Source organism: Camellia sinensis, chromosome 2 (genome assembly GCF_055761805.1).
Source record: "Camellia sinensis isolate YWXY chromosome 2, ASM5576180v1, whole genome shotgun sequence".
NCBI lineage: Eukaryota > Viridiplantae > Streptophyta > Magnoliopsida > Ericales > Theaceae > Camellia > Camellia sinensis.
In genome coordinates this window covers 65,037,669-65,054,527 of record NC_138962.1, presented here as the reverse complement: position 1 = coordinate 65,054,527, position 16,859 = coordinate 65,037,669, and the positions used below count along the sequence as shown (strand labels likewise).

The window sequence follows — 16,859 nt, the reverse complement described above, 5'->3', positions numbered from 1 at the left end:
ATATAATAGATAGATTACCCCCTTTCTTAGTGGGCTTGGTATTAGCAAGAATGGTTGGGTTAATAAACCGAATAGAAAGTACATAAATTTACGTGGTTTGGTAAAAAATATTTATAAATTTATGTTGTCCGGCAAAAATGTTTATGCTCAAAGGCAAAATAGATTAATCCATTACCACTAAAAATTACAAATGGGGATCTTGATATTTTTCCTACGAAACTATAAGAATCTAGAAATTTGAAACTATAAGGATCTTTATGTTAACAAAATTATATTTGAAGAGACTTAACTCTAACATTAGTCTCTATCTACATCAGCACATATGAAGGGAAAGAAGAAAGAATGTTCCTTGAAATTTGAAGAGTTTTTAATGGTTCTCTATACGTAGAGTGCAAAAAAAAGAGTTAAATTAACTTGACATTTAAAGAGTTTATTGGAGCAGTAAAAAATAAAAATAATTAATTATTTTACTTAATAAGTTTTATTTGAATACCCATTGGAGTGGCTTTAAGAGTTTCTTTAAGAAATTTGTACTTATAGATAGATAAAATAATAAATAAAAAATAATTAAGCAAAACAAAAAAATACACCTTATTTATATTTTACTACTATAGTAAAAAATAAATTATTCTGTGGTGTGGACCCAACAAGTAGCCAATTTTCTGAAATTAAGATGTCTTCATTGCCTATCAGAATAAAATAGATAATTATATGTTTAATTAGTATTTACCTTTATGGGCTCCATGATTCATATTTGAGACCAAGTCCTTCCAATATTAGAAAATATCATTTTACGTTTTTTATTTATGAACTCATATATTTTGATTTTTTCAACTATAAAAATATATCACATTCACCTCTTGTAGACCTCCTCTGAACCATCCCTAAAGTAAGTGTATTTGTACGATTTTCATAGTTGAGAGAGTTAATATGTATGAATTCATAAATGAGGAGGTAAAGTGACATTCGTTAATAATTGAGGTGGTCTTAGTGTAATGAGTTAATTACCTAAAAATCTTATTTACAAATGTTATGGTAGTTCAAATCCTTTAAGATTTTTTGAACCAATAAGTCATATTTAGTAAAACTAAGAATATCATCATTTTTTTTTTTAATTTTTAAAACTAAGAATATTATCAATTTCGCATAGCAATATTCTAGAAAATTGTTTCACTAACTGATGAAAAAAACAGAGTATGAGATTAAAGGTTTTTGCCCTTGTACTTATTGGTTTGATTTAAATATCTAATAAAACCGATAACATTATCAATTTTTTTCATTTTTAAAACTGAGAATATTATCAATTTTTTTTCATTTTTAATTTTTTTTTCAGTTTTGCATATTATTGTTCCATCATCATGCTTCTTTATAGATACAAATTTTTTAGTTTTAATTAATTTTTAAAGTGTTTTTTTTTCAATTTTGCACATCAATATTCTATTATCATGTTTTTTTATAAACACAAATTTTTCAGTTTTATACAAAAAAATAATTCAGTTTTTTTAATTTTTCAAAAAAATATTAGGTTTTTTTTTTTACACATTTCTTTTTTAGTTTTTTCAATTTGAAAGTTGATATTATAAAATTTTAAAAATCAAAATAAATATCAAATCATTATATTCCTTAATAAATAATCATAAATGATGAACAATTATTATTTAAAGAGCAATTTCGATTATTAAAATTTAATAAGACTTGAAAGTTTAAATTTTTTTAATTAAAACTTAATAAAATATAAATTTATAAATTAAGATTTCTGTGCAAATCGACCTTTAGTTTATGAACACGAGAGAAGCTTCCAATTTATAATTCCTCGTAAACTATTCAAGAGTGAGACTTTTTCCCTTCGTTTTGAACTTGTTCTCTTCCACAAACAAACACTTTTGTGCTTCCCTCGTGTTAGTGTGACAGTGCTGTATGCTTTACTTTAGTGTGATAGTTACGTAGTGCTTTACTTTACTACTAAGAAGCACGGTGCGGGTACGAGTACGGTACGGGTACGAGTACGGGTACGTCGATACGGCAAAACCCTAAAAAAGTAGGGTACGGGTACGGCTGCGGTACGCCGATATTTTTTTATTTATTTTTATTTTTTATAATTATGGTTAAAAGATTCAATCTACAAATTGAAATTAAATATCAAAACTAAAAAGAAACTATAAACTAAAAGACAAATATTAATATATTTCAATTCAACATAACCAACACCAATTCAGTCCATAATCCAAGCAAAGGAAAAACAACCAACACCAATATCATAAAAATAATATTTGTGATTATTAACATTCTGATCTAATTTTTAATTTTTTAATTTTTTGATCTAATTTATGAACCTAAACTGCTGATCTAATTTTTCTAATTTTTATGAACCTAAATATTTCTAATTTTTTGATATAATTTTTATTAACACTCTGATCTAATTCTGATCTAATATTTATGAACCTAAACTGCTTGATTAACATTCTGATCTAATTTTTATGAACCTAAATATTTCTAATATTTATGAACCTAAACTGCTTGATTAACATTCTGATCTAATTTTTATGAACCTAAATATTTCTAATATTTATGAACCTAAACTACATCAACATGACAACATCAGATTATAACTCTCTCAAGAAGAAACAAGAAACAAGAAAAAAAACGAAAAAAAATAAAGATGGAGAGATTCTGACCAGTTGCTTGGTATGGCTGATCGGTAGGGGACGAAAATAGATGATAGATGCTTGCTGATCTTTGACAAAAAAAAAAAAAAAAAAAAAAAAGAGATGAAGAAGAAACGAAGAAGATGAGAGAAGACGAGGGTGATGAAATAGTGAAGAAGAAGGAGAAGAAGTCGTACCCGATGTCGTGGGTCGAAGTCGAAGACGAGGGTGATCTCTGGGTCGAAGTCGAAGACGAGGGTCGAAGTCGAAGTCGAAGACGAAGCTGGGTCGAAGTCACCTCTGTGTTGCTCAACTGATAAGATTAGGGCAAAAGTGATGAAATTAGGGCAAAAGGGATGAAATTCGTATATTCATTTTTTCATTTTTTTTTTTTAATTTTTTTTAATATTGCTCCGGTACCCCTCAATCTCCAGAAATTTTGATTTCTGCCCCGACGTACCCAAAACGTACCAAATACGTACCCATGCCGTACCCGAGCCGTACCCATGCCGTACCCAACTGAGGCAGACGTACCGGAGTGGTTTTTGCCGTACCCGGTACGCGTGCAGCCGTACCGGTACGCGTACCCGCACCCGGTAAGTACCCGGTGCGTGTACGGCACTATATTTGGAGTACCCGTGCTTCATAGCTTTACTATAGGCTCCTCTCCTCTATAAAAGGAGCTCAATTCAACATTTGTAAGATATCAATAATACATTCAATATACATATAACATTCTTTCTCTTTCTCTATACATTGAATTTAAGTAAGGTTAAGAATCTAGTAATTTCACTTCACCGACAAGCGACAGTCTCGCCTTAGCCGTCCGCCGGACCTCAATATCTTCAGTTTCTGCTCTTTCCGTGCTTTTTCTTTCTCCTCAGCATCATCACCACCGTTCAGCAGCACCACACTGGAATTCCCCACGAAATGCAAAACCACAACTGGCATTTTAGCCACGTCACCAGCCGAGTCATCGAAGTAGTAACACGGACCGAGTCCCGTGTTATCCTCGATTTGACTCGCCCGTTTGTGAACATTCCCAACTCGGCGATTGAACTCAGCCACCACAGATTCGTACAGTTGCAGTGGCAGAAAAGTAAAAGTAGTCCCGTGAATACTTCAGTCACACAAGTCTTTACCGATCAACACCAAGTGTTCGAATACCTCCAGTCCTACGCTCGCCATTTTGATTTGCTCAAACACATCAGATTCAACTCAAGAGTGGTCAGAATTGGCTATGAAGGTCCTTCGGATGAGGAGATGGAAGCATGGGCTCTTTGGGTTGGGACTGGTGAGCCCTTTGGATCCAGAGGAAAATGGAACATTACAGTCCACCACTTCCTTTCTCGCCGTGAGCATCATACAGAGAAAGTGAGCATCATACGGTCAGGGTATTCTTCCCTGATATTGGTTGCACGATATCATTCCCAATGCAAGCTTGGAAGCTATAGATCTAATCAAGCAACTTTGTTCATGGGACCTGTCGCACCCCAAATCCGGGCATGACCGGCCGTGGCTCAGAGGACTCAACCCAAGGCACATGTAAGCCTAAACATAAATTCAAAATCACGAAGAATAAATGTGATGATAGCCCATAAATAAATAAATCAAAACTCAATCCAGTAACAAGTCACAAGTATAAATGGTTAAACCAGCCATAACCAACTTCTAAAAATATATCCTAAATAGAGCACAAATTGCCCACAAAATAAAAAGAAATATGTACAAACTTAACATAACAATCTAAAACAAAATAAATGAATATCCTAGAGATACATGCAATTGAGTCTCTCCTACGCCACGAGTCTACTCTAAGTCCTTCTAACACCTGAAAATGGTAAACAACTAAGTCAGTTGATAGCTCTGTAAGTAGCAACATGGATAGTATATATAGTTTTGAAAACAATGATCAATTCCAAAATAAGACATATATCACAGAAACTAGATTGACATACAGTTTGGTAAAGAGAATCTGTTTAAAAAAGAAGGTTCTACAATTCAGTAGTTAAAATACTCATGTCTCTCAAAAACATGATAAATGACATTTTCTACTTAAAGCAGATTAAAACATGAACATCAATAATTTTCTGGGTACTAAGAAATAACAAGTAACATACCACACAGTTCTTAAGGCTATAAGCTCCGTTGGATCCAATACCAAAAAAAAAGTCATCCTCAGGGTGGCAACCCGGGCCTTTTCTCTAAGACGATCCGATTGAAGGTCACCTAGTTTAACCTAGGTCTTTTCCTTACAATCGTTGAACACTAGAGTCATCACGGCCCAACACGGATCTATTCCCTAAGGGCCAGAGTCACCACACACAGTGGAATAATTTTCCTGGACTAAAATATACAGATGGTCTCAGTAATCAATACACATCAGTTTCGCAAAACATGGTAGTTCACCATTATAAACATGAGACTAAAACAAATAGTTTACAGCATGCCAAGTTCACACATGTTTCAGAAATAATTTGATTCTATTGATAATATAATGATTTATCAAAACAGCTTAGTCCTGAAACAACAATTAAATTTTCCAACAGTTTAGGGTAGAGGAACATTTATAAAAATATGTAGCATGAAACTACTCACCTGAAAACAAAATAATATAATCCTCGAATAGAGTATGAAAGTTCAACTAGTATCATGAACCAAGTATGAAGACTACACGTCACTACTAATTTAAAAATACTAAAGAAAATAATAAACTAAGTATCCCACACTAAAGCGCACTAATACAGCTCAACCACATTCACCGTTACTCTTAAATAATACCTAAGTTAATGTTCTTCAAGGTCTAAAATTACCCAAGACATGGGTTCCAATCGGAACTTAACTAAAAGTTAGTTTAAGATAAAACAAAATTTTAAACAAATTTTCACAATCTATTCGTTAACTTTGAAAATTACAAAACCCACTCCACACTGTTCAAAAAATTCCAAAACCCTCCAGATATCAACTAATATATCCTAAGTTTCAAACCCAATTGGTTTTACTTGATTTGCTTATCAAAATAATTATCTACAATTAATTATATCTAAACAGGTTGTTTTCTGCAACACTTTAAAGAAATTAATGGTTCTCTTAGTATACATGAGCAATCAATGCAAGGTCAAAAACGTACAAAACTAGACTCATAACCGGTTCTAATGACGCGGATTTGATAATTTTCGAATTTATACCCAAAGAGAACAACACTTCCGAAATTATTGTTTAACATCAGTTTTCTGGACAGATTTGAACGCATCAATTAATATGGATTTTTTACTCCGAAAAATTATGAGAAAATTCAGATATGAAATTCAATATGTAATTAATATACTGTAAAAATTTCAGTTTAAAATCCATTCGTTTGATATGGTTTCTTGATTTTTAAAGTTTGTGGTTCTGTACATAATTTTTGGACTAAGAATTACACCATTCTTTATACATGAATTTAACTCCTCAGATTTCTTAACAGTATATATATATATATATACACAAATTACATACACCTACAACCTCCCCATCAATGAATTAAATCATAAAATAGAATAAGGATAAAGAATAAATATAAAATAAAAAAGAAAGTTAGAACCCTACCACGCACCCAAAAGTTCTTTGGTTGCAACTTTTTCTTCTTTTTTTTCCTTCTCTCAAACCCTCTCCCGTGGCTGCTGTGTTGTTGCCCTATGTAGTGAACAAATAATAGAGTAGAGTTTGTGTTTATTCTATTTTACACTAGTAGTGGGCACACATATGTCAAATAAATAGATAAATATACAAAATATATATATAAGTTATATACAACTCAAATAGTAAGGGTCTTATATATTAACCTGGTCTAGAGTTCAAGTCACACCCTCCTCTCTCTCTCTCTCTATATATATTTTTATAATAAATCTTGTCTATAAATTAAATATTTTTACTATAAATTTATTTTAAGTTTAAAATTAATTAAAAAATCATTCAATAATAATTAATTTATATTTTAAGATTTACTATTAAAATATTTAAAATTATAAAATTATTATTATTTAATTATTTACTTGATTTTGATTTATATACTCAGGTTCTCATAGGACCAACTAAGGAGGCCGACTGCTGATCAATCTTTGCAACATCCATCTCTCTGCATTACCCTTTTGCAACACCCAACTTTCTTTTTATTTTATCACACGTATTTAAAAGAGAGACAGCCCATGTGAAGAGAGAGAAAGACCATTCACACGGTAGGCCACTTTTCACAAATCCACCGCTAGCACTCTTTCACACCATTAGCACACTTTTTCTTTTATTTATTTATTTTACTTTTTTATTCACTTTATCCCATACCCTCCCGTCCATGTTCCCCACTCCCACTCTCTCCTTTTTCAAAATAATTGTCTTTTCCTTCACATCAACTCTCTTTTTAAAATAATTGTCCACCACCACTTTTGAACCTACTTACAACAATCCTAATACAATATCCCCATTCCCCTCGTCTGATAAACACTCTCTCTAAACAAATGATCCATCCTCCACCCACCACACCACATTATCCTCATCATTCCCTCAATATTAATATATATATATATTTTATTATAATATCTTACCCAAGGCAAAAGGACGATTTAAAAAAAAAAAAACATAACTCGTTTTAATTTCATAAACTTATCATTTCTTCATGTCGGGATCAAACCCGATCACAATTCTACACCAAGAAAAAAAAAACCACACAAACACACAACCACCCACACATAGGAGGGATTTTTCTTTTCCCTTCTCTACTTTGCTGCTACTCGCTTCCTCTTGCCTCCGTCTTGGGCGTCCCTTGACGGCCCTGCCTCCGTGCTTTCCAATCCACTGAGCACGTTGCCTCCCCGCTGCTCCTCAAACGCAGCATATGGCAGACCTCTGAATCGGAGTATGACGGTGGCCTTCCGTTTCAGCTCCTTGTTTTCCGCCTTCAGTACACATATCTCTACTCGCGCATCCTTATATATACGCTGAAGTAGAGCCAGTTGGGCATTTAACTGCTGTACCTCACTTGTCCTATTCTGAAGCCGGTAAGACAAGTTCGTGATCGCCGTCATGGTCTCCACACATGACTTCAACGTATAATGGTTGGCCTCAATATCCGATTTCGTTACCATTATTTGCTCCACTGACAGCATCGAAAAGTTCAACGATGCAAAAACAGGGGCGCTTGGTCCAGGGGCATTTGGTTGCGATTCACGGGCGATAGACCCATTTATCTCTATTGTGGACTCATTCAAGTCTGGAAAAAGGGTGAGCACATTATGGGAAGAGGAGTCCATATCAGAGGCAGCACAAGCAGGGGGTTGCAGAGTGGACGATAAGGGTTGTACAGTTCGTCTGGTTGAGTTTGCTTTCAATCTCTGCACCAACCTCAACATCCTCGGTTTAAATAGACAATGCAGAGACTAAGACGACAAAATGGGAGCACAAACCAAGGCGAGACGACGCTCTGTCGGTCACGCGCATCGCGCGCCGTTTGATGCCACAGTGTCGGACACTACTTTTGATGTATTGGGCACGACTTTTGAGGGCGCGATATATATATATATATATATTTTTGGGCAGCCTATATACACGAACATACAGTGTATTCACCAACGGTTCGACACCACCTCACTATGTCTTCTACAACGGTCTGACACGATCACACAGTGTCTGCAATATCGGTCTGGCATGACCCCGTAAACTGACCCGACATTGATTCCGGTTAGTTTCTACAACAGTCTGACACGAACACATAGTGTCTGCTACAATGGTTAGACACGACCTCATAGTGTCTTCTACAGCGGTCTGACACGACCACACAGTGTCTTCTACAGTGGTCTGACATGACCTCACAGTGTCTTCTACACCGGTCCGACACAAGCCATACAGTGTCTTCTACACCGGTCTGTCACAACCACACAGTATCTTCTATAGCGGTTTGACACAACCTCACAGTGTCTTCTACACCGATCTGATACGACCATACAGTGTCTCTTATCCTATTTTATTTATTTTTAGTTTATTTTCTTATTTTGTTACTCTCTCCAAACTCAAATTGATTTGTACCTATCCTCCTTGAGTTTGAGGGGGATGTTAGTGTGATAGTGCTGTATGCTTTACTTTAGTGTGATAGTTATGTAGTGCTTACTTTACTATAGGCTCCTCTCCTCTATAAAAGGAGCTCAATTCAACATTTGTAAGATATCAATAATACATTCACAATATACATACAACATTCTCTCGCTTTCTCTATACATTGAATTTAACACCTCCCATTCTCACAGCTTTATTCCCACCTTAGGTGAGTTTTTTTCTTTATTCCCATTATAGAATAAAATGACTCTAACAATGTCGTGTTTTATCATAAAAAAAAAGAAAATTTAATACAGAAAATTGGCTTTTAAAAAGCCACTTTTAATTAACCTTTAATTAGTTTTGAATTAATTAAAAACGGTTTTGATAAAAATCATTTTTTCCACTAATTTTTTTTTTTATAAATTTATATTTTGAACATAAATATTTTTTACCCAAAAATTTTTAATAAAGAAAACAAATTTAAAAAAGCCGATTTATAAAACCGTTTTCGCCATATTTTTTTTTCTTTCTTTCTTTTGTTGGTTTTAAATGATGTCTACCCGCGTTTTTGTTCTACCGATAATGAGAATAAAGAGAAAAACCCACTAGTTGTTCTATTTTCTCTTTCATCATTTCTTCTCTTTATTTATTTATTTATTTTCTCTTCCTCAACCCACACACACCAACAACAAACACATAATTGTTAAAATCTTGATTGGAGTGCTCTACACTCAAATACTAGAAGGATTTTTCAGCAGCAAAATCCAGGTAAGTTTTCTTCATCTGAGGGCTCTCGTTTGTTTTGATCCACCTTGATATGTTTTAATCTCTTTGTTGATATGATCTGTGCTTTACTTTATTGGGATTTTGGTTTCGTTTAGTCTCTTTGTTGATGATGCTATAAAATCTTATGTTTATATATATTATACACAGGCTCCAGAACAGTCTTCATTTACAGAGTGAGAGTAATATTGCAAAACAAAAATCCAGTAAATTGCTCTCTTCTATTTTTTACATTAAAAAAAAGAAAGGATTCGACTCTTACAACAAAATAAATAAATCCTCAACCATCTGCCTATTTCAATTAGTTAAACTAACGGAAAATAGAATATTTTAGTCTTTTTTCTTTTATTGATTTTTTTTTCTTCAAATTAGTTGGGTAATGAATCAATGGAGTCAAGTTGAGTTCTTGTTTGCACAAGCTGAATTCAGAAAATTACACTCCATTTGGATCTATTGATTTGGTAGAAAAAATAACTAATGGAAAGAAAAAAAAAAAAAAAGAAAGAGATAATTCATTTCTCATGTTTGGTATATAAGTTAGGTGAGAGTTACAACTCTCTTATTTTATAGGAATAAGAGATCCTATTGTCTAATTCCTAGCTAATATCTACTTAGTTTTACAAAGTATTTTCTTTCTTTTTATTCCTTTTCTCCATTATTGTAAATTTTTTATCAAATTCCTATTTTCATAGGTTTTCTTTTATTAAATATGCTTGCATTACAACAATTCCTTTATTCTTGTGCCAAAAAAATATATGTGTTAGTAGTACCCTGTTTGGAATCTATATAATGGGTACTCCCTTTAAAGGTAGAATGGTAACCTCAAAATTTTCCCTATTGTTGGATCACAAAGGTAATTTTAAATTTTGATTTGAATATTTATATAGTATTTCTCTTAAAACTGTGTAGAGAAATTCTTCTGTTCTGATAAAAGTATGGAAACAATGAATTATGGGTTTTGGGGTAATAAGGTTCAGTTTGTTAAGAGGGGGTGATCTGTTAAAAACAGTCCACTATATTGAGTTTCTTTGTGTTTTTCCCTATACTGAAATTAATCTCATTCTGCTAACATCCGAGATACCGAATACCTTTATTATGAACTTGTTCAAAAACTGTAAATCATATTGGATTAAGTATTTGAGTGTGGGTTTGATATAAAATCTGTTGAACTTGGAAAAAGTTGTTTGTAGCTCAGCTTCTGCTTGCTTGGTTCCCGTATCCAAAGATTCATAGTTTGTTTTTGATAGTTAAGATGAAGTGGTAATTAGTTAACACCAAAACAAGAGTTGCATCAAGGAACAAAGGTCATGTTTGATTCACAAGACTAATAGTGAAGTATTAATAATTCTATTAAATTAGTGTGGTATTCACTATCCAATTGGATTAATATCCATTGGATTAATAATCCCACCCCTACCCCATTACTAATAATCCTTCCTACAAATTTGTTAGATTAATTATCCATTGGATTAATAATCCTAAACCAAAATGTTAAAACAAACATAGAATAATTGGATCCACGGATTAATAATCTCAATCTCATGCTCTAATCCACCCAATCAAACATGCCCAAAGGTAATTGTTCCTTTTTAATGTTTGTTTTTTTTGTCTCTTGAGTAAAATTCATGAACTCATCTGTTTATCTTACATTTCTTTGTAGCCTTTGGTTTCTATTTCATTGACTTTTCTTAATCCAAATTTGTAGAACCTACAAGTATTGTTTATCCATTTTCGTCATATATATATATATATATATCTTATACATCCATGGTGCCCTTACATACTGTATACAGGTTCTTAATCCATATAGTAGAGTTCTCTTCCAAAACTACTGTTGCAGAAGTCCAAAAAGCCTCCTCATCGATGCTTCGGTTTTCTTATCACGTTTTCTTGAGCTTCAGGGGTGAAGATACCCGCAGGACATTCACTGACCACCTTTACACAGCTTTGGTGCATGCAGGGATTCACACGTTTAGAGATGATGACGAACTTGAGAGAGGGGAGGATATTGAATCAAACCTAAAGAAGGCAATCCAACAGTCAAGAATTTCAATAATCGTCTTGTCAAAAGACTATGCATCTTCTAAGTGGTGCCTTAATGAACTTGTGAAGATACTTGAACGCAAGAGAACTGTCAATCATATAATACTTCCTATATTCTACCACGTGGATCCATCCCATGTCAAGAACCAAACTGGGAGCTTTGCAGAAGCATTTGAAAAACACAACAAGAGATTTGAGGCCGAGACTGATTATAGAAAACAAGAGAGGCTTGCAAAGGTAGAGACATGGAGGGAAACTCTGAGAGAAGTTGCGGATTTGCCAGGGATGATCTTAGAAGATGGGTACGTAATTTTCTCTAACTTATTTATTAGGCACCATTATGATCAAGAGTTCCAATCTTTATTAACGGGACACAACCCTTATGAAAAGGTGTCAAAGGTGTATACATAGGCCATATGATACTGTCTATTTGAACACAGACTAGATATTGAAGATAACTTTGTCTAAGATTTGAAATTCTCTGACTCAAAGAGTACTACTCTTTTGCATTAGATTAATAAACACAGTCAAAACTCTCCTTTTTTTTTTTGTTCAAAAGTTCACATGCATTTTAATTTTTACCAAAAATTTTGTCCATTTTCTATTAAATTTGCAAAATCAAATGGTGTTCAATGCAAAATAAAATTCTTGCATTAGAGTGCCACTTTACATGGACCATCCCAGGGTTAGGCATCTCACCAGAAAAAATCCAACAAAATGCTGGGCCATGAAGATTATAGCACGAATAGTTTGAATACAAAAAAAAAAAAAAAATGATATGATTTACGAAAAAAGAGTTGGCAAAAGTTTAGTAAAATTTTAAAAAGTCAATATCATAATTATTGTGAAAAGAAAAAGGACCTATCCGCTTAAAAATTAATCGGTCAAGTTGGAGTTGTGATTTTTGTATGAACTTAGATTTTCCCTTGATTTACTTTTTTTATCAAAAAATATTTTTCATGTAATATTAACATCAAAATTGCATGCATTTGATGGCGTGCTAGCAGATGATATGGCGGACTTATCGGTGCCAACCTAGTTGGGATTGGTTTGTCTTGCTTTGATGCTCTTTGCACTCATTGCTTTCTATATGGATGTAATACTCTTTGGTTCATCAATAAAAATTTTCTTTTGCTGATCAAAAAAAAAAAAAAAATTGCATGCATTTGAGAATTAATGCCCAGAATTAAGAATCATGACATTTACTTAATTTTGTTTGCATTAAAGTTATAGTGGCTAAATCTAATCATCATGATTTTTTATTTTTTGTTTTTACATTTGAATTCTTATTTGATTTCAACTAATGACATGGAAATTATGATATTTCCTTTTTGGTTGTTGTTGGAAGGCATGAGTCAAGATTTATTCAGAAAATTGTGAAGGAGATTGCGAATAAATTGAATCGCACAGTCTTGAGTGTAGGCCCCTACCAAATTGGAATTAATTCTCGTATAAAAGAAATTAATTCCTGGTTACAAGATGGCTCAACTGATGTTGGCATTGTGACGATATGTGGTATGGGTGGGATAGGGAAGACAACCATTGCCAAAACAGTTTATAATCTTAACTTCGACAAATTTGAAGGTAGCAGTTTTCTTGCAAATATTAAGGAAATATCAGAACAACACGATGGCTTGGTTTGTTTGCAAAGAAAGCTACTTCAGGATATTTTGAAAGGGAAACAGAAAAAAATTCAGAGTGTTGATGAAGGTATTAGTAAGATCAAAGATGCTATATGCTGTAAAAGAGTTTTTCTTGTGCTTGATGATGTGGATGAAGTGGAGCAATTAAATGCGGTACTCATGATGCAAGATTGGTTTTCTCCGGGAAGTAAAATTATCATCACAACTAGACGTGAGCGGTTGCTAACGGCACAAAAACTGTGTAAGGTACATAAGGTTAAGGAGCTAAATGATGATGAATCACTTGAGCTCTTCAGTTTGCATGCCTTTCGACAAGACCATCCAATTGAAGGTTACGTGGAGCACTCAAAAAGAGTAGTGCACTACTGCAGAGGGCTGCCTTTAGCTCTTCAAGTTTTGGGCTCTTCCCTACACAATAAAAATGTAGATGTGTGGGAAAGTGCATCAAAGAAATTGGAAGCAATTCCCGATAGCCAGATCCTTAAAAAACTTAAAATAAGTTATGACTCTTTAAATGACCACGACGGAAATCTATTCCTAGATGTTGCTTGTTTCTTTGTTAGAAAAGACAGAGACTTCATTATTTCAATACTAGATGGATGTGATTTCCACACAAGAGTAGGGATTGACAATCTCGTTGATAGATGCCTCTTAACAATTGATGAAAATAACAAGCTAATGATGCATCAGTTGCTTCAAGCCATGGCGCGAGAAGTAATACGACAAGAGTCACCTGAGGAACCTGAGAAAAGAAGCAGACTGTGGGAATATAAGGATGCCTTTAATGTATTAATAGAGAAAAGTGTAAGAATTATATGCTATTCACAGTTACTTGTATGTTCTTCTCTTGATGTATATACTCGCATTATCCTTTTTTTTTTTTTTGGTCAGGGGACAAAAACAATTGAAGGCCTCAGTCTCAACATTAATGCATCGAACAAAGATAAATCATCCAGGAGGGTCGGTAATGCAAAAAGACGCAATTCTGGAGATTTGCATGACATATCAACAATGTTTTATGAAGGCCATCCATCAAAGCGACGTCGTCTAAGCTTCTTCTCTTCCTTCCCTATATATTCTGCCTTAAGAGAATCATTTACCACATCAAAAGAAGTAGACATCCAGGCTGATGCGTTTTCAAGAATGTGCGAATTGAGACTGCTTCAACTCTATAATGTACGGCTCACTGGACATTATGAGAAATTTCCCAAGAAGTTGAGATGGTTGTATTGGCGTGGTTGCCCTTTAAAATATATTCCCAATGAGTTTCCTTTGGAGAGCTTGGTTGCACTTGACATGCGTTACAGCAGACTGGAACAGGTTTGGAGGGGAACAAAGGTATAACAATATCTTTTCCTGTTTCAAATTTTTGGGGTTTAGTATAAAATAATCATCGAATTTAATTCATTTTCTTATTATAGTTGCTCAGATTACTGAAAATCCTCAATCTCAGTCAATCCCACCGCCTGATCAGTACCCCAGACTTTTCAGAGATCCCTAATCTGGAGAGGATAATTCTTAAAGACTGCATAAATCTGATTGAGGTTCATGAATCCATTGGAGAATTAAGTAGACTGGTCTTGTTGAATCTAAAATACTGCAGAAGACTTAGGAAGCTTCCACAACAAATTTGTCACCTGAAATCCCTTAAAGAACTCATCCTCTATGGTTGCTCAGAGCTCAATCAGTTGCCTACGGAGCTAGGCAACTTGGAATCTTTGACGGTGTTCAATGCAGACAAAACTTCTATATGTCAATCACAGTCGACCACCGACAAGAAGAATTTTTGGGGCTCATTCTTCTTGTCATGGATTTTGAAGCCAAGAAAGTGTCCAAATCCCATCAGCTTTTCATTGGCTTCCTTGTCACACTCCTTAGTAACCTTAAGTCTTGCACATTGCAATCTTTCTGATGAGGCTTTGCCAAGGGATATTGGTTTGCTGTCCGTGTTGCGGAACTTGAATTTGAGTGGGAATCCGATTTGTAGCATACCAGATAGCATCAAATGCCTTACTCAGCTCCAGTCACTTGCTTTAGATAGTTGCACAAGACTCCAATCCCTTCCAGAGCTTCCAATGAGTGTAAATAACTTGGATCTATACAAGTGCCGCTTGTTGGAAATGGTAATAAACCTACCAAACTTGTTGAAATCACTAGACGTGGTCGTAAATTTTTGTGACAACCTTATTGAAGTTCAGGGATTATTCAAGCTAGTACCCATTGTAAACATTGATACCCAAATGATGAACAAATTGGGCTTGTGCAACTTGGAAGTCATAGGAAAAGTCAAGGTGGAACTGTTCAATAACATGACAATTTCAAAAAGGAAACTTCCCCTCCAGGTGGTGCTCTCTCTCTCTCTCTCTCTCTCTCTCTCTCTCACACACACACACACACACACACACACACGTGTAAATGCTAATTAATTTGAACTTTGTGGCACAGGGACTCTATGAATTTAATATATTCAGCACTTTTCTTCTGGGAAGTGAGGTTCCAAGGTGGTTCGACATTAAGAGTACAGGTTCCTCAATAAATTTTAATTTGCCCTCACTTCCTGAACTCAGGATCCAGGGCTTGAATGTTTGCATTGTATATGCATATGCCAATCAAAGTTCCGATGATCCAAGAACCAAGCGTTGGAATGAGTTTTATATTAAAACCAGTAACGAGACAAAGGATTTGAAGTGGACCTATAGCCCAACATTCATAGGCCTTCCAGAAGACAACAAAGAGATGATATGGTTAAGCCACTGGAACATGGGGAATCAGTTGGAATGTGGTGATGAAGTGGATGTTTCAGTGTTTCTGTGGGCAACTGTTTATCTAAAAGAGTTTGGCATTCATGTTGTGTATGAGCAAGAAAAGAAGGGTACCCAACACCAACAGGACACCAATCTGCCTTGTCAAAATGTCATTGATCGAGATTTGTCAGAATATCAGGTGAGACCAGGCAAATACTTCCTCTGCCATCATGATTTTGATACCTATCAAGAGTGCTCAGAGGAGGATGACCAGACAACCAACGGCTGGTATGACTTTTTATTTGGGGACTCTTCACAGACTAGTTCATAAATTTTTTTAGTATACCCAAAATAAGAAATGACCAGGGTTCGGAAGAGCAGAGACACAAAAAAAATTCAAGGCACTGGCTTGCAGGCAACTTTGTTCTTCATGAATCTGTTGTATTTTCAGATAAAGGATTCATTTTTGTTTGATATGTCCAGCAATCAGTGTGAGTCTTCATTTATTGTTTATTTATTGTGTTGGTTGAAGTTAAGTCTCATATTGGTTTTGTCACAATAGTAACACCATCTTATATGTATTTTGAGCCATTATGATTACATGTAATTCAGTTTCTTGCATCAAAGGAAAATTGATGTGTGTATTTCTCTTGCATCAAAGGAAAATTGATCAATTTAATGGGGTTTTCTTTAATACTAAAGCAAAATTGATTAATGTACCAGGTTTTTCTTTAATGCTATGTTTGCAACTTTAATTTGTAGAGGAAAAGAGAAGAGAAAGGGAAAAAATAGGAAAAGAAAATGAATTGAAAGAAATGCTTTTTTGATTGTGTTTTTGTTTTCATTTTTCTAGAAAACAAAGAAAACTTGTTTGATGAATTGATTCTAAAAAAAAATTGTGAAAATTTTATGAGACAAGTCACTTTTTGAGAAGC

At 34.2% G+C, this 16,859-nt stretch overlaps 1 protein-coding gene across 3 annotated transcripts; it reads left to right on the top strand.

Annotated features, from left to right (window-relative positions):
- The first annotated feature begins 9,067 nt into the window (after positions 1-9,067).
- On the top strand, positions 9,068-16,603 carry LOC114314527 (disease resistance protein RUN1). 3 transcript variants are annotated; one of them, XM_028261017.2, is made up of 6 exons: positions 9,068-9,479; positions 11,288-11,839; positions 12,886-13,984; positions 14,072-14,518; positions 14,602-15,522; positions 15,626-16,603. In XM_028261017.2, the coding sequence occupies exons 2-6, from the start codon at positions 11,358-11,360 to the stop codon at positions 16,253-16,255; spliced, it is 3,579 nt and encodes a 1,192-aa protein (XP_028116818.2). In that variant the 5' UTR covers positions 9,068-9,479; positions 11,288-11,357; the 3' UTR covers positions 16,256-16,603. The 3 variants fall into 3 exon arrangements, with proteins under 3 accessions (XP_028116818.2, XP_082770783.1, XP_028116813.2); XM_082914657.1 differs by having other exon boundaries at positions 9,287-9,479; positions 11,440-11,839; XM_028261012.2 differs by lacking the exon at positions 9,068-9,479 and having other exon boundaries at positions 11,124-11,839.
- The last annotated feature ends 256 nt before the right edge of the window (positions 16,604-16,859 follow it).